This window comes from Hyperoodon ampullatus (genome assembly GCF_949752795.1).
Source record: "Hyperoodon ampullatus genome assembly, chromosome: 7".
Taxonomy (NCBI): domain Eukaryota; kingdom Metazoa; phylum Chordata; class Mammalia; order Artiodactyla; family Ziphiidae; genus Hyperoodon; species Hyperoodon ampullatus.
In genome coordinates, this window is record NC_136920.1 from 10432644 (window position 1) to 10450891 (window position 18248).

The following is an 18248-nucleotide window of genomic DNA, read 5'->3' on the forward strand; positions in this document are numbered from 1 at the left end:
TGGACTAGTCGAAGAAGAGGAACCTGGCCCAGCAGAGCGCGGCCGAGAGTGGGGGAGAATCTGGCCTGGAGGTCAGGGCCCCCAGGGCCAGAGGTCTGGCCTGTTTGCACATTGTTGGGCAGAAGGGGCTCCTGCACCAGCAGCGAGGCCTCTGCTCCTCCGCTCACCCCCCGCCCCTGGGCAAGGAGGGGGAGGTCAGTGGTCGTGAGTCTGACGGGGTTTGTGGGGCTGATGGTTCCCGGTTTGTCAACTGGCTCCTACCCCAGAGGCCCTGAAGCGAGCGAGTTCCCAGAGCAGCACCCCACCCCGACCCTGTACCTCCAAGCCGGCCCTCTGCCCTGGACAGGGCCCTCCATCGCCTCAAGGCTGGGGTGGGACTGCCTGGGTAGCCCCCCTGTGCCTGACTCCCCAATTCTGCTTCTCCAGTAGGGTCCTTACTGTTCTCCGAGGGGGGGGCCGGGAGAGGAGGAGCCAGCGATGTGCACCAGCCGACAAAAGGTCAGTGGCCCCACGGTCCCCAGAGAGCACAGCCCTCACCCTCTGTAGGCCAACTTCACTTTCTGGAGGGCAGCTGAGTCAACAGAGGCATGTCCCCTTCAACCCCCTCTGAGGTCCACCCGCAGTACCTGCCTCGGTGTAAAGGGCCACAAACCCCCATTTCTTTCCCAAAGCCCAGTTGTCCTGATGACCTCTGTCTAGAACGTGGATGTCTTTTTTTTCTTGGCCGCGCTTATCTTAGTTCCCCGACCAGGGCTTGAACCCATGCCCCCTGTGGTGGAAGCGCTGAGTCTTAACCACTGGACCGCCAGCGAAGTCCCCACAGATGTCTTTTTGTGGCAGTTGTTCAGGCCAAAGAACAGGGATGACTAGAAAGTATCTGTTTCTCTGGGAGAGTGGCTAGGCAGCAGGGTCAGCCCCCCATGTAACCATCAAATTCTGCAAGCACGATAGGTGTCAGCCCAGGGAGATTCTGGTTGGGAGATGTGGCACTTATAATAAGTTACATATCACTTGCGTCACCTAAATGACCCTTCACAGCCCCCTGTGGAAGGGCTCATTGCCCTTGGTTTACAGATGAGGAAACTGACGCTTGCCAATGCCCCTGAGGCCAGCCCAGAGCCCTTTATCCTGTCTCAGGGCTGTAGGTTTCAAGCTCCTTTTTTTTTTTTTTCTACACTGAGGCTGCCTCTCTCTCTCTCTCTTTTTTTTTAAAATAAATTTATTTATTTTTGGCTGTGTTGGGTCTTCGTTGCTGTGCGTGGGCTTTCTCTAGTTGCGGCGAGAGGGGGCTATTCTTCGTTGTGGTGCGCGGGCTTTTCACTGCGGTGGCTTCTCTTGTTGCAGAGCACGGGCTCTAGGTGTGTGGGCTTCAATAGTTGTGGCACGCGGGCTCAGTAGTTGTGACTCGTGGGCTTAGTTGCTCCGCGGCATGCGGGATCTTCCCGGACCAGGGCTCGAACCTGTGTGAGGCTGCCTCTCTTAAGAGACTCTCTTCCCTAAGAAGTTTACACGGCAGTGTAGCAACCCCTCAAGGAGTTCCAGTGGGTGCCAAGCCCTGGGGCTATCAAGTCCCATCCTTTAGTACTCGCTGTTCTGTTGGCCTGTATTTCTTCCATCCCTGCCCTCTTCCCCAACCATTTGGTATCTCTTTCAGCTGACTCTCGAAAAAGCAGCCAGGCCACCACACTGGAAGTCTCCCCCAAACTCCCCAGGCAAACCCAGAAGCTGCTCGGCGTTCCCTTTGTCTACACATCCATTACATCACTCGCCACACGGCGAGTAACTGTCACTTTACCTGTTTGCCTCCCCAACTCGACCGAGCTCCCTGAGGACAGTGATTGGGTATTTTCGTTCGTATACCCCTGGTGCTTTCCACAGCTCCTGGCACATATGTAGGTGTGCGCTCAGCAGATTTATTTTAAATGGGTGAATGGGCTCTGTTCTCAAGGGGCTCACTGATGTTCTAACAAAGAACTACAATAAAGTGTGGTATGTGCAAAGTATAGGGACAGTGCAGACTTTGTGCAGAGGAGTTAATTTATTCATTGATCTAGAGAGAGAGGCAGCACATACACACAGAGAAAGTTACATCCCAGCGTGAGAGTCGTTTATTTGTGGAATGGTTTACAGTTTATGAAGCCTCACCTGGTCTGGTCTCTTTCTAGATGCCCACGGCGACCTGTGAGGTAGGCCGATGATGAGTTCCTTTGTCCTGAGGAGGAAGCTGGGGCTTAGAGATGTTGCCTGTTGGCCAAGGTCACAAAGCTGGTGCAAGAGCCAGCGTTAGTGCCCAGTTCTTCTTTCTCACATCACACTTCCTCTCAAGGGAGCAGTACAAGATGTTACTAGGCAGTAAATGCCGAACGAGCTGAACAGACAGCGCAGGGAGGGGCTACGGGGGCTGGAGACCTTCCCAGAGGAGGGCTTTGCGCTGGGCCTGGAAAGGAGGCAGCTGCTCTGCCCCCCCCCCCCATGGCCATTAGAGATCCAGGACCGCGGCAACTGGTCTCTAGCCACATTCAGCTTGACTGCGGACACTTGTGGGGCTCCACGTTCCCCGACCCTGGGAGATAAACAGGTATCAGCAATGACCCTCTTCCAGTGCCAGGGGCTATTGGGAGCGGGTAACTGTTCAAGTGCTGCTGGGAGTTGTAGTTCCGGGGTCGTCCGTGCGGTGAGGTGGGGGAGAGCGCCCCCTGCTGTTTTAGGTCTCGCTCCTCTAGATCTGGTTGGTGCTCTTCTGAGCGCGGTTGGCAGGGCAGCCCCCACGTGCTTACCTGACACACTAATCCCTAGAGGTCCTACCGCCTCCTCCCCACTCAGGGACTATCTCTGTCCTTCCCACCACCTTGGGTTTTCTTGTTCGCATTTGCTCATCTATTTTCTGTCGCTCTCCCCCAATTCTTTCAGGTTCCCTCTGGCTGCTCCAAGCCTCTTTCCATCCCTGGGCCTACCTGGGTCCGTGGCGGCGACGGGCGTTGGAGAACATGTAGACTCTGGCTCCAGAGTGGCTGGCTCTGCCTTCTCTCCTAGGAGACCAGAGCCAGAGCCCAGAGGAGTCGAGGAATGGCCTCATTTCTCCACTTTGCCTTGGCAGCCGTGGTCCAGCCTTAGACCCGCCTCTCTCCTTTTTACTGGCCTCTTTTGTTCTGTTCCAATCACTTTTTCACGTGGTTGCCTTATTCTTTCCTTTCTTTCTGTCTGACTCTCCCTTTAATATTTTCTTTGACTGCAGTGAAGGTGAGGGAGTGGGAGGGGAGGCCCGGCTTCAGGGAGGGAGTAGGATGCAGAGCAAACTCAAGGTCAAACACATTCCCTTTTCTGGTCCTTGAGCCCCCCCTGCTCTGCCAGTGCCTGGGCAGCAGGCCTGGTTGCTATGGAAACAGCAAGGCCCCGAGAAACCCTTGGCTTCCTTTCCTGGGAGGTCTCTGTCCCCTTTTCCTTGGGGGCCCTCTTCCCATCACCCTTCCCATCACCTGTCCCCTCCCAGCTTGCCCTCGTCTTTATCCAGATTGCTTCCCCGCATCACCTCTTGCTCCGTCACAGCTCTGCGCTGTCTCCATTTCCCTTCTGTCCCTCATGGTCCATCTTTCTCCTTCTCTACATGGCCTCCCTCCACATCGCCAGTCTTTCCCTTCTTGTTTCTCCTTGACTCCTCCTCTTTGTTTTCTGGCCCTTCCCGCTGGAGCCCCAAGGTAGGCAGAGTGGGGCTTGTGGCTGTCCCCATGTGGCCCATGCCCCACCAGCCTCGCTGCCCTGTGACCTCAGGAAACCGGGCCTGGCCAGCTGCAGCGAGTGCGGTGCCAGGCTCTGGGGCAGCAGCTGGTGCCTTGGCATCCGGAAGCAGTGAGGACTGAGTCTGTGGGCAGACTGCCCGGAGGGAGAGAGCGGGGCCGTTGTGCAGGGGAGAGGCATCTGCAGGAGATGCACCCGGAGAGCCACGGCTTCCACACGCAGCGCCTGCTGCTGGGGCCCGGCCCACAGGGGGGCAGGGGCCTCTGAAGGCCGCGTGTGCCCCCTGCACCGGCATCGTGCCCTGCTTCTTCCTGGGCCTGGGGGCCTGTGCTGAGAATCTCTGCACTCCATGAAGGCCCTTGGCCAGCGTCTTGTTCGCCCCCCATCCACCCTGCAAGGTGGGTGGGCCCAGCCGTTGTGCCACCGCCTGCTGGGAGGAGAAATGAGTCACTGTCAGAGTCCAGGTCCTCTGTGCTCCCTTGGCTCTACGGCCTGTTTTCTTCCCTCTGTGTGGGCTCCGGCCTGTGAAGGTGTGGGGCTGGGACCCACCTTCCTTCTGCGGAGCCATTGTCACCCACTTACAGAACACTAGAAGTCCCTAAGGCCCTCCCAGTTGTTTTCACTCCTGTTTAAAGCGTGCCAGTGGAAGGAGCCCCATGCAGGGCGCTTACTCGTGCACGCACACTCACGCACACACGCACGAGAGCCGGACCTGCCCGTGCACTTTTGCCCCCAGCCATCTCCTGGCACACAGGGTCCCACACCTGCCCTCTGGGGACCCTTGGAGGCTCTCTGCCTAGGACCTGTCTGTGCTGTCCTCTCAGGTTGGACTAGGAAGCTGGGGGGGCGGTGACAGCTGGCATGGTGGCCACCTGTGTCAGCCCTGCCCAGTGGCCCACTGCTCCCTGACGCACATCCCTGCCACCTGCATCGCCCCCCCATGTGTCTTCCCCCTGCCTCCTCCACCCCATTCTCCTCATCTGCTCACTGCTACGAAGTAGGCCTACTAGTCCCATCCCATGTGGTGAGGCCTCAGACTGTCCCCAGGCACGGAGAATGGCCATCACTGAAGAAGAGGCGGGAGGGGGAGGTGGGCTACACTCAGGAGACCCTTGGTGCCCCGCCATAGGGGGCACTCCGGGAAGATGTCCGGTGCAGTTTCCTGTTGCTCTACCACATCCTTTTGTTAAGGGGGTGGCCGATGGAGGGCCAGTGGGGGAGGAGACAGTGAGAACGTCTGCTTCGCTTGGCCGTGTGGCAGCTTAGTTGTCAGCTGTCAGTGTGAGAGCCACTTAGCAGCCTCCTGCTTTGGAGACAGACGTGGGGGAAGCTGACTTCTGACAGCAAAGACGGCAGGGTCCAGAGAGGAGGGTGGACAGCACGGGGAGGGGAGAGAGCCTAAAGCTTGCAGTTGGGATTGAGGGGCTCCCGGTGTCCAGGACCTGCGCCTGTGTGGCTGGAGGGGAAGAGGGAGGGTCTGGAGTGCCCTGCCCCACTCAGCCCTCTCCCGTTTCCCCACCGCGGCGTCCAGGCAAGGAGGAGTTTGTGGCGACCTTCAAAGGCAATGAGTTCTTCTGCTATGACCTGTCACACAACCCGATCCAGAGCAGCACGGACGAGATCACGCTGGCCTTCCGCACCCTGCAGCGCAACGGGCTGATGCTGCACACGGGCAAGTCGGCCGACTATGTCAACCTGTCCCTCAAATCTGGGGCCGTCTGGCTCGTCATCAACCTGGGCTCGGGAGCCTTTGAGGCCCTTGTGGAACCCGTCAACGGCAAGTTCAACGACAACGCCTGGCATGACGTCCGGGTCACTCGAAACCTGCGCCAGGTAGGGGGAGCAAGAAGAAGGCTAGGGGCCAGCTGTATCTGGGACAGAACGGGAGTGGGGAGAGCGGGCTGCCTGGGGTGCGGGGGCGAGGTGTCAGGGCCAGCAGCAAGGCGTGGTTCTGAAGAAGGTTTAGGCCGTGGGTGGGCTGGGAGGGTCCAGGAGCGCAGCTGCAGTGCGGCAGGCTTCAAGGACCAGGATGCTGCGCTAGGGAGGAGGCTGCCCCGGGGCTGGAGCCCGAGGGTAGAGGAAGGGCCAGGCTCCGATTGGTGCCAGGGGCTGGGTTCAAGGGTTGGGGCTGAGGAATCAGGTAATCTGGCAGGAGGGCGATTGGGGGGCTGGGAGGAATAAGATAGAACCTGAACTGGCGGGGCCCTGGGGGGCTAAGGGATGGGGAGACTCTGGCCAGACTCTGGTTGAGTCGGTGTCCCATTAGGGCAGGAAGACTGGGCCATGTGGGGTGGGGTGTGGCCTGCCCTTAGACGGGGCCTTTCTAGGGCAGAGGCAGGCCTGGGCTCAGAGCAAGGTCGGGGCAGCAGGCCTGAGAGGGGAACGGACTGGCGAGGTGCTTGGTCCTGCCTCTCGTCTGGGCAGTACCCTCTCTCTCCTGTCCCTTCCTGTCCCTCCGAAGGGGCGCAGGTTCTCCCACGGGTCGGTGGCTGTCTTTCCGTGGCTTCCAGGCCAGCCCATGCGGGAGCTCAGGAGACTCTTGGGGCAGCCCCTGCAGGCAGGACAGTGTCCTCAGCGTCCCCTCAGCTCCATCTCCCAGACTGTCCCCCACCCCGGGAGCTGATACTTGTGGGCATCGGCGCTGTTCTCTCAGTGCAGTGGCCTCTTTGCCTCTCACAAGGCACAGGGTGGCTATGGCAGGCGAAGCATTCCCTCTGGCCGGGCTTCTGCTTGACAGCAGCCTCCACAGCTTGTTTCCAGCCCTGAGAAGTTCCCGCCTCAAGCAGAGTCCAAGCCAGACCCTTCTTCCAAAGCAGGAGAAGCCGCTGTGCATCCTCAGTGGCTCCTGGCTCCACCTTCTGACTCCGTGCCCTGATCGCTTGGCACCTGAGGCCCAGGTGCCCAGACTCTTGCTGGTCCTTCTCTCTGGGTCCACCAGTTTCTGTAGCTGGTGGCAGGGACCCTTTTCCAGCTCCACCCCCAGCAAGCTCAGTGCAACCAGGAACACAGGGCCTCTATGCCCTGGGAGGTGCTGTCTTGGCTGGTTTGCAGCCCTTCTCTTACTAGGTATCTGCTCTGTATTTCCTGGTTCTAGCTGAGCTTCCTGGTGGCTGAACTTCCGATGTCTCTCCTCTTTGTCACCTGCCCTCTCCTCCTCCCCTTCGTCCCCCGAAAGGCTCGTGGTGGGCGGGGGCGGGATTCCGGCTGACCTCACACTGTTCTTACCTGCTCTTCTTCAACCCACTGAATGAGGATCTAACGGGGAGTCCCCCTCCTCTGGCGCCTTCTCCTTGCTGTAGGGACACTGTGACTAATCCGCCTGCTCTTCCGAGCCGCTGCTCCCTGCTGCAGTCGGGCTCCCACCCAGGCACCTGCTTTCAGTGCGCCCCGAGCTCTGAAGAGCGGCACTCCTCCGCAGGGTGGTGCCCCCTTCATGTCGCATCATCCCCTGACCCTGCAGGAAGGCTGTCTTGTGTTGTCACCACCGTCTGAGCAAACCTGAGTGTTTGCGCTGTTTGTCATACTTTTAGGTGCCACCCACATTTACTGCAGGGGTGGGCGGAGTTGGCTTCTTGCTGATGTTCCCTCCCCAGGACCAGCGCTGTCACCTGGTACCACCTTTGGCAACACACTGCAAGCCCAGAGTCCCTATCCACGTGTCCTTTGGCCAATATATTGTCCATCTATACTGGGTACTGAGGGAAAAAAAACATGGGCCCCGCCCTCCCAGCCCTTCGGCTCTTGAGGACACAGGATGAGTCTGTTAAAAGTGAACAGGGCAAAGCCACACAAGGGCCAACTGAGCGGCAGGAATCTCAAACGTTCTAGAAACTCGAGAGACCTAGAGAGGAGGGAGAGGTCTGTGACCAGGGAAGGCGGGAACGCCATACGGAGCGGGGGAGGCCTGCCCTCATCAGTACTGAGTGTGGACAGGGACCCATAGTAGCCTCTTCCCGGGGCTCACAGAGTCCTGGGTCTGAGCTGGTAACTGGTGACCACGTCCCCCTGGCCTGCTGTACCGGATGGGTCAGAGCAGAGTCAGGTCATGTTGACCTGAACATAAGCCTTCGGGGCCAAAGAGGGTGTCTGCTTTAAGACTTCGATTGAGAGGTCTCCTTAGAAAGGGTTTCTGGAGAGATTTATTTGACTCCAGTCCACATCTGTAAATATGAGCTGCAGCCCTTTTTTGGTCATTGTGACCATCAGGGGGATGGAAGGGCAGCCCTGAGGCTGTGCTCTGGCTTCATTGCCCTTGCTCAGGGCCTAGCCTGTGACCAAGTCCATCCTCACCAGGCCCTTTGAGTGCCTGCCTTTCAGGGCTTCTAATAATTTATCAGGTCCTGTTGTCCCTAGAGCAGTGGTTCTCAACCGAGGGTGGAGCGCCCCCCAGGAGACACTTGGCAATGTCTGGAAGCATTTTGGGTGCCACAACTCGGGGAGGGTGCTACTGGCATGTAGTGGGTAGAGGCCACGATGCTGCGAAACATCCCACAATGCACCGGGCAGCCCCACAGCAAAGAATTATCTGGCTCCAAATGTCAGTAGTGCGACGAAGGGGAGAAACCCTGTGCAGACACATTTATACAGGGGCCACGTGGTGTCCTGGGACTGGAAAGATCCTTTTATGATCTTAGGAGTGACGTTGGGTTGGGAGTGGCCAGGAGCAAAGATGGGGGTGGGGGGGTGAGGTAAGAAATGACATCTGCTTCTGCCTTTAGGGTAGATGGCTGGGATCTGAGGACACTGGGATCCACGTTGTTTTCCCCAAGTGATTAGAACAGCCGGGGAGACTGCCTCCTGGGGAGAGCCTGCCCCAGGACAAGCACTGAGGGGTCTCCCTTCCTCTTGGTCCTGCAGCTTTGGGAGACTGGAAGGAGGCAGAATTTCACCCCCTCCCCTGAACCAGATAGTGATCCCCGGAATCATCCAGAGACTCCTAGAACATTGCAGTCAGGACCAGAGGACACCTGACTGAGACCACGTCCCGCTCTCACCCTCCTCTCCCTCCGAGCCCAGCCTTGAGGACCCTGTGCCTGGTGGTGTCTGTTGGGGGATCTTTGCAGGAATAATTCCCTCTGAGGATTCCGTGAGGCCTTTTTTTTTTTTTTTTTTTTTTTTTTTTTTTTTTGCGGTACGCGGGCCTCTCCCGGTCGTGGCCTCTCCCGCTAAGGAGCACAGGCTCCGGACACGCAGGCTCAGTGGCCATGGCTCACGGGCCCAGCCGCTCTGTGGCATGTAGGATCTTCCCGGACCAGGGCACAAACCCGTGTCCCCTGCATTGGCAGGCGGACTCCCAACCACTGCGCCACCAGGGAAGCCCCCTGAGGCCTATTTTTGATCTTGGGCCCACCCTCCTCCCACACCCAGTATGCCTCCCCCCACCATGCAAGCCGAGTGCCAACCCATTTCACCACTAGCCAGCACGAACTCTGGAAGACAAGCTGGCTCCCAAAATATCATGTGGAGCTTCCACCCGCCCAGCTCCCATGAGGCCGTTCCTCAATGGGGAGATTTTCAGGAGCCCCCTGGGCCCCAAGGAGGGACATCCCCCAAGGCTGGGGCCTGGCAGGCACTTGGGACTCCCTCCCCTTCCGGCCCGGGCTGCCCTGTCTCTCCGGCCTGTCACATGCCCCATCTTAGGGCCTAACTGTGGTGCTGTACACAGCCTGTCTATACTGGCTTCCCGAGCTGCCCACCTCATTCCCACAGAGCCCCCGCCAACACCACCGTTCACCCTCCTTTCCACCGGGTGAAACCCTAGAGCTGGGGTTTGAGTCGGACAGACTGGGTTCAAATCCCAGCTCTGCCGCTAGTTGGAGTGACTTGAGGCAAGTCACGTAACCTCTCTGTGCAAAGTGAGAGGGGCCTTTGAGGACTAACTGAGGTGGTGGCCTGTGCCTGGCGCCGCGTGAGCAGCGGAGGCCTTGCTGCCATCCTTATTGTTAGTTGTGGGTTTTTTTTTTTCCAATCCTTCAGGCCCAGCTGAACTGCCACCTTTTCTGTAAGGCCTTCCTTGATCCTCCGGGTCCCCTGGTCAGTCTCCCTCTTTGCTGTGTTCTGGCCCTATCATCACACTCCATCTGCATGGTCAGTAATTTGTGTTCACCTCTTTTCTCTATTTCTACATGGTAAGCTCCTTGAGAGCTTAATACCAGCAGCTACGGAGTGTTTTTATTTGTTTTTCTAGTGGTTTTGCTGGTTCCTTTGGGCTCTTTCTTGAAGCCAGTTGGTGAGGTTTTGGACATGAGGATCCAGCAGATCTACTTCATACGAGCCCAGAAATATCTCTTGTCCTCTGGGAAAAGCTCCACCTCACTTTACTCTCCCACCCCCCCAGAGTCTCCTCAGGACCTGTCCCTTTCTTACAGCATTGTTCAGATTGCACCCTCACATCTCTCCTCCTCCGGAACCCCCAAGTTCAAGGGTCTCTTTTCTCTTTTGTATCTCACCTAACTTTTTGAACAATCCTGTGAAGTGGGAGATACTCCTATTTCACCAGCGAGGTTGAAGAGCTGGTCCAAGGCTGTCCCGCAGGAAGTGGGAGGACGGGAGTCTGACTCCATTTTTCTGCCTCCCTGGAGGGCCTGGCTGTCGGCCTGGGTGCGCACCGCTAAGGTGCCTGTCGTTCGTCTCGTGGTACCGCATTCTTGGGTGTTCCGAAATCTCGAAACATCTAAATGTTCTGCTTGTCTCTTGGAAAAATGGGCCCCTCTTATCTCTGAATCCTCTTTTCTTTGTCCTGAGCGTCTCTTGCTCAAGCTCCACAGAGATGCCTTCAATCAGACTTTTGTGATTTGTGCGTATGATCCCCTTCTTGGCTTTCTTGAAGGGCTGGAGCTATGCCGATAGATCAAGGTGAAGATGGGGTAAAGTTCTGTCAAAGGCCCTTGGCCATGGTAAGTTATACTTGCTACAATGACTGACTTCTTCCCTCTGTGACTTGATGCCCTCCTCCCTCATCATGGACTGTCTTCCTTGTGCTCCTGGGCTCCAGGAGCCCTCTAGCTGTTTCTGTGGGTGGGGCAAAGCTTTCCTTGCTCATTTGTTAGTCTGAAGCCTCGGCCCTCCCGATCCCGGCATTGGCATTCGGGAAGGCGTGGGCTGCTGCGTCACAGTGCCAGGATGGGTTCCAGTGGAGGCTCCACTCTAGTATTTGGCCACAATTGCCCCCTCGGGCATGATCACCATGGACCGGGTTCTGGATCTGCAACCTAGGTCTAGAGGGGCCCCGTCTCGCCCACCACAACCTCGCTGTTTATCAGAGGAAGCCCAGATCTCTTGACACATCAGTGGAAGGCCCTCTCAATCTTGTTTCTTTCTTTCTTATTTTTTAATTTGGCTGTGCTGCACGGCTTGCGGGATCTTAGTTCCCTGACCAGGGATTGAACCCGTGCCTTTGGCAGTGAAAGCGTGGAGTCCTAACCGCTGGACCACCAGGGAATTCCCTCAATCTTGTTTCTTAATTCACTCTTGTACTTGTTAAAAATTGAAGTTGTTGGGCTTCCCTGGTGGCGCAGTGGTTGAGAGTCCGCCTGCTGATGCAAGGGATGCGGGTTCGTGCCCCGGTCCGGGAAGATGCCACATGCCGCGGAGCAGCTGGGCCCGTGAGCCATGGCCGCTGAGCCTGCGCGTCCGGAGCCTGTGCTCCGCAACGGGAGAGGCCACAACAGTGAGAGGCCCACGTACCGCAAAAAAAAAATTGAAGTTGTCCATGAAAGTCGAAAACTACTTTTTCCTTGTTTTAGTCTCCACAACCAGTTCTAATTAAAAAAGAGTAGTAGCTGGATTTTTACCTCCCATGCCTTTTCCCCCCTATCTTGTTTGACTAGTGCAGTGATACCAGAGCACTTGTACCTTTTTTGGTGCCATGGGTTTAGCTGCCGTGAAGCTAATGGTTCCTTGTCCTGACTAGTTGGCCTCTTCATTTCCCAACGGTCCTACTGGCTGATAGGACCAATCCTGTACCACGTGTTATCCCCTGTTCCAGTCTCTGCATCTGCAGTTAGACTCTTGTCTTCCTGCTATGTAAACTGTTTCTGCATCACTAATAATTAATATTGGTTATTTAGCACTTCTTCTAGCTGCTTAATATTGAATTCTGTTATTTTTAATGATACAAGGCCCTTATTAATTGTCTTACTGAATTAGTCCTGTGCCCACTGGTTATAATAACTCTCTAACTAATGGCTCTGTCTCTAGAAGACCTCTCCTTCTCACAGTCACACTCTCGGGCGCACAGTTTAGTATTTGATGGACATCAAGCAGTAGTGTCCCGATATCTCTGATACACTAAGTGAAGCTGCCTCAGCCCCTTTGCCATCTCCTCCTCAAAGGGTAATTCTGAAGGTGGTTCTTTGACCATGAGGAGAGGAAATGAACATAAAGCCACATGGAGGCGGGGCCTCTAGAGTCTGGGGTAGAAGAAGCTGGCTTATAGTTTACAGAGGAGTAAGGGATTTTAGAGGGAGGTGGGCCTCTCTGTTCCTTTTTATGGTGTGGTATGTGGGGGGAGTGAATTTTTGCTGCTGGCTGTGGGGAGCGGAGGCGCGGGGGTCTGTGGGTGTGTGTGGAAGGAGGCTGGGCTGCTGGGAAAGCCTGACCAGTTCCAGGGACTTATAGGAGTGGTGGTGGTGAGGGGGTACTTCATTCTGGGGGGAACAGCTGCCCAGAGGAGCATAAGAGAATAGGGGGTGATTGAAGAACTGGGGGAAATTTGGGGGAAATATGGGCTCTGAAAGGTCAGTTTAGGCAGGAAGGAGGAGTCAGTTCTTGGTGGGAGGGGGGAGGGGAGGGAGGAGGTTTTGGGATGATTAGCTCTGATGTGAGAGTGAGCTTTCTGCCAGCCCATGGAGGGCAAGTTTCCTTTTCCCTGTTCTGGTGGTGACTTGCTCTCTCTTCCTTTCTCAAGGAACAGAAATGGGAAGAAAAAAACCCAACCCTTCCCCCCCACCCCCCACCCCCGCGAAAAACAGAGCTGCCCCTCCCCCCACCATGACTCCCTGGATCTATTTGCTATCCTCCATCCCCAGGAAAAGCAGACACCCATATCCCCTCCTATGCTCCCTGGGAACACCTTCTCCTTGCCTCCAAATGAAATTGCCTCTCGTTTGAGCCAGTCCTGGGATTCTCTGGGGGCCTTGGCCACTCTTCTCCCAGTCTGACAGCCAGCTGGCCCATCACCAACCAGTTAACCCATTAACTCGACATGGTCACTGGTCAGCCAGTTGGCCAGTATCAACTTGCTCTTTAGCCAGTTCTCTGGAAAGCCATCTGGTTGACCAGTTAGCCAACAAACCCATCCGTCCATTCCCTGAGTCAATAGCCCATCCCTTTCTCACACCCTTTTTCCCCTCCCTCCCTTCCCCTCAACTCCCTAACATTTCAGCCCATAGGACTTACTAATACTGCATAATTGGGTCTGCTTCTTAACCGCCTGCCTTCCCTCTCTCACCTTCTGTTGGAAAACCCCGTTGCCAACTCTGTGTGTGTGACTAACACGCTTATAACCTGGGGGACCAAGGGATGGGCAGGGACAGGTGGGGCAAGGTATGAGTGAAAAAACGAACTAACCTTTCTGTCTCATCTGCGGAATGTCGCCATCTTTAAGTCTTTGCTTTCCTGGTCCAGTTCTTTTGTTGTTTTCTTCTCTACTAACCAAGGTCTTTAACTGTTCCCCTTCTCTGCAGCCGGCTCTTCCCGGAGGGGATGGTGGCGGGGAGAGGAATCCAGAGGAGGGTTGCGGGGGGGGGGGGGGGGGGGCGGGGATTGGGAGAAGGGATTTAATTTTTGTGTGTGTTTTATTTCTCCCTCCCATTACAATTTAATTTTCTTTAAACAAAATACTTCAGCTGAGCTTAAGGTGGGAGGGTCTGAACAGACAACCAAACATATATGGATATATATTTTTCCTCCTTCCTTGAGTTTCACAGTTGGTCATTTTCTTTTTCTTTTCTTTTCGTTCTGTTCTTTTGTTGTTGTCTTTGTTGTTTTCTTTGACCCCACCCACCCCCTCCCCCATATCTCCGGTGAAGCACGCAGGCATTGGACACGCTATGGTAAACAAACTGCATTATCTGGTAGATATCACTCTAATTGTCTTACCGTTTGGTTTGCCGTGGGTTTTTTTAACTGTTCGATTCTGCCTCTTTCGTTTCCTTTCCCCGTTTGGTTTTGGTTGTTTTGCTCTTCCAATTGTTTTCTGCGTCCTGGACAATCTTTAGATTTTGCTGCTCTCTTTTAGTTTTCCTCTTTCCCTTTTCTTTCTTTCTTTTTTTTTTGGTTCAAACTCAAATCCAAAAGGCAAACGGAAATCGAGGAATTTGGTCTGTCCCCGCCTTAACCCCCCACTTCTGAATTCAGATTCCTGGCCAGAGAGACCTGGGGCAGGCCCCATGTTCATCGGCTCTGGTTAGACCAGCCCCGATGCCAGGCTGCTTATTTTATTGCTTTATTTTGTTCCTTTCCTCCCCTGCCCCGCCCCTTGTTTCTTTTCTTTGATTTAGTTTCTTTCTTGGTCTCCTGAAAATCCATGGAAAACACCATCCCATGACATGCTACGCTCTGCTGACTGTCAGCTCCCGGACAGGCCCCTTGAGTTGGGGGAGGGGGCTGGGGGTGAGGCCTCCAGTGGCAGCCAGCTCCACAGGCTGCAGCGAGGGAGGTGGCCTTGGGGGATGCAGAGCCGTCTGGGGCCGGTCCAGAGCTCCTTCAAATCACCATTCATACCAGTTTAGGAGCTGCCCCATGCTGGCTGCCAGGGAAGAAGCGGCATCCCCTCCCTCACTTCTCAGTCTTGAGGGGTCCTGGTTCCGTCTCCCCCGACATCTTGCATGGCATGAATGGTCTTTTCCCCCCACCAGGGACAGCGTCCAGTTCCCCCACCACTCTGCTGCTGTGACTAACACTGTGTCTCACACTGTCTTCCTTCCTTCCCTTCCATCTCCTGTCCCCTGTCTGCCCCCTGCCTGTCCCGCATGGCCTCTGACCGGGGTTGGTTCCCTTCCCTGTTGAGGGGGTGAGAGGAGGAGGCCCAGCTGGGGTGAAGTCGGGGGGGTACTTGTCGCCAAGCTCCTCTGTTTGGGTTGGGCTCTGTCCCGGTGAGTGTTGGTGTGGGTGTCTGTGTAGACGCAGCTGGTGTGTGTTGGTGTGTGGGTGCGACTGTGTGTAAATGTTGGTGTGACATTTAGGGGGTGTTAGTGGGAGACTGTACTGTGTATTTGTGATTCTCTGCTGGTGATTCTACAAGTGTAAACGCCGGTGTGAGCTGGGGGCTGCGTGACTGTGTGCTTCTGAGCTGGTGAGGCCTCTTAGGGGGTGGGCTGTGGGGACAGGGAGGGCAGGAGCAGGGGAGGAGCTGAGGCTGGCCCTTGGCTCCTCGACTCACCTTGGAGTGTACGCCTGCAGGCCCTGCTGTGCGCCATCCCCCGGGATTCCCTCCTGCCTGCCCTGTCCTGGCTCTGCAGCAGCAGGCGGTTAGTCATTGCCTATTAATAATGCAGAGTGACTGAGCACCAGGCTGGGGACCCTGCAGTTGGACGTGTCTGCTCCCACGGGGCCCACGCTGCTTGGGGCAGCTGCCTGGCCTTCCCAGCCTCCCAGGTCTGCGTAGCTGCCTGTCTGCAGAGGAGGGAAGCATGAGAGCTGAGGCTCCCTGTCTGAGTGGCTCCCCCACCTCCCCAGGAGGATGTACCTCTGAGGCCACATCTGGCCTGTCCTGATACTCTTGCAGGTCTGTGTTTCCCTGCACCCACAGACCTGTGGTGGTCCCGTCCTTTGCCCTGTCCTGAGCTAGTGCCCGTGGCCACGGCCAGCCTAGCCCTCCCCAGTCCAAGACCTCATTGGGCCACTCTGTCATCCCAGTGTTTAGGTGGAGCCATGTGGTGGTCCCAGCACGGCCCCTCCACGGGCCTTGTTCTCCAGCTGCTGCTGCTAGGAGTTCGCTGCTGCCCACACCTCAGGCCAGGCCACTGAGTACCTGTTAGGAGCTGGGCATTTAGAGCTCTTTCTTTACAGAGCTTCACTAGACAGCTGAACTGTGACTTTGGGGACAGAAGGGAGGCAAGGTAAAACCAGCCCCTGGGGATACCATCTGAGAATCAGGGCCCTACAGACCTCCCCTTCCTTCTAGTCTCAATTCAGTTAAAAACTGTGTGAACTGGGGCTAAAGCTGTTTCCTTAGCTACCAAACGAGCTGCTGATACACCTGCATTGCCTATGTCATGGGATCAGTGTGAAGATCAAGAAGGGGAATGGAAGTGAAAGCGTCTGTACTCTGTAAAGGGAATTATAATTTTATTAATAAGCTTTATGAGATGTTAACTGATTATCTCCGTGTTTCCAGGGCGGGGATATTTTGTAAAGAAGCGATTCCCTTCTCATAGCAAACCCTGGAGAATACAGCATATCTGGCCCCATTGGAGATCCTATTACCGTCCTTTCTTGGGAATCAGTCCCAAAATAACTACATGAAACCCCAGAATGCCCCAGGAATCGGGCCTGGGGAGGATGGGATGACTTGGTTAAGTTGGTCAAGAAGGAAACAAGCCTGTCTGGTTTCAGCCCTTGCCAGGAAAGTCCCTGTGAATTTCTGAGCCTCCAAAGTCCACGCTTTCTAGCGTGAGCACCACTGCTTGACAACCAGAGCTGGTGCCCGTGGGGGGCCTGAGTCGCCTCATAAACCCTCAGATACCTGTCCCAGGGATCGGCTCTTTCAGCCAAGAATGGAGTCAGACAACCGGGCACCCAAAGAGACAGGGCTCAACCTGCTCTGATTCCCGAGCATTCCTCAGCCGGGCTCTGGTTGGTTTTGTATTTATTTTTCCTAACTTCTTTATATGGACCTTTTTGTTATTTGAGTATTCCTCCTTGGGAGAGAAGGTGGATCCGGATCAAAAAGGCCAACCAGTGGAGATGTTTGGGTCAGGTGTGGTCAGGCTGAAAGAAGTGTTCTCTGCTCGTGACACTGGAGGCTTTGCTTCTTCTAAATAGCTCTCACCTTTTGAATATCATTTAAACTCGACGCATGCCTAGATGGCAGGCAGCAGGCAGAGATTATTCCCGGTTAACAGATGGGGAAACTGAGGCCCAAGAAGGCCTGGGGTCACGTAGCAAGTAGTGGAAGAGTTCAGTGCTTTCACTTTATGGATCCCATTTGATCCTCATAGTAAGCCTGGGAGAAGCAGGAGTGATGGAAGTTGTTAAACCCCTTTTACAGACGAGAGTCAGAGAGATTGTTCTGGAAGGTGGTGAAGGCCACAGGAGAACTCAGGATTTGTGCCCTGAAGTTTCTGTTCCCAAACTTTATTAAATCCAGTCGTCAGGATTCACCGTGGGGCTATCACTGCTGGTTAGGTCATCTTCCTGGTGTGTCTTTCCAACCTGTTTCTCTCTGCAGCTTCTCCCCACCCCAAGCAGATGGCTAAACTCAAATATGTAACAGGGCTGCACACGCTCCCTCGGCTGTCCTCCGTCCTCATGCCCTCATGCCCTCATGCTTCCACGTCCACAGTCCCAAGGGCAGGCCAGGACCTTCTTCCTAAACTGGTTGTCCTTACCCGTCTTTGGCTCAGGAGCATTTTGAGAATTTGGTGGCCGCAGTGGACTCTCACAGGAAAAAGAAGCCCATTGAAGCAGTTTGCATACAATGCCAAGGGGTGTCATGACTCCCCAAAGCCCATCTAGCCTACCTACAGGTTAAAAACAGTCTTATCCTCCCCCAAATAATGCCCCTCCCAGGAAGGCCAGCGACCCTGTGATCATAGCAGGGAGCTGGGAAAGGCTCTGGATGATGTCACAGGGGTATTTTCCTCTTCCCCAGCCTTTCCTCCGGGGGTGCGGTGGGCGTGGAATGCCCGAGTGGAGATACATGTGGCCAAGGCCTGGTTTCACATCCTAGCAGCCTGCCTAAGAGGGAGAGGAGCGGAGCAGAGCAGAGGAGAGGTGGGGCCAGTAGGGAGGGTTGAGAGCCCACCCAGGTCATAGGCTGCCCCCTGCAGCCACCTCCAGCCACCCCCCCCATCCCTGGGCAACAGCGGAGGTCGGGCCTTGGGCTCCTGAGTCTTCTGTGCTCCTTCCCCTCATCCCTGGCTGTGCGTGGCTCTTCCAGGGCAGAGCTATGGCTCATTCCTCTAGTCCTACTCGGCCCCACTCAGGGCCCAGTCTGTCTGTGTTGCGTGGATTGGTGTGGGTTGGGTGCAGAGTACCTGCTGTGTCTTGGGGTGCTAGCCGTGGTCCTGATGACAAAAAGGATTCTGCTTGGAAATGAGCCTCTCAAGACTCCCTCCCACTGCCTCCAGTAAGACGTGGTGTGTGAGCAGGCGTGTCTGGGGTCAGTGATCAGTGGTGAATGGGTGGTGGGAATGAGTGTCTGGGTCACCCTCTGGGGGGGAAGGTCTGAGTCTAATGTCCCATCCCTTTCTTTCTCAACCTGTACGTGTCTCTGTTCTAGTGGTGGCTCCTCTCCCTTCCTCCGTTGAAAGGAAGCTTCTCCTTCCTGCACCCCTACAGCTCTTTCG

General features: G+C 55.7%; 1 protein-coding gene across 12 annotated transcripts in view; it reads left to right on the plus strand.

Moving 5' to 3' along the window:
• NRXN2 (neurexin 2) overlaps positions 1-18248 on the plus strand; it is a gene marked incomplete at its 5' end in the record, with an annotated part of 99938 nt that overhangs the window by 19469 nt on the left and 62221 nt on the right. For 3 of the 12 annotated variants that reach the window (XM_079708414.1, XM_079708417.1, XM_079708420.1), the window contains 3 exons: positions 427-498; positions 5267-5568; positions 13767-13790. In XM_079708414.1, the coding sequence (XP_079564540.1) occupies positions 427-498; positions 5267-5568; positions 13767-13790 (398 nt within the window). Of the gene's footprint in view, positions 1-426; positions 499-5266; positions 5569-13766; positions 13812-18248 lie in introns of those variants that run through there. The other 9 variants (XM_079708407.1, XM_079708416.1, XM_079708421.1 and 6 more) reach the window with 7 other exon arrangements.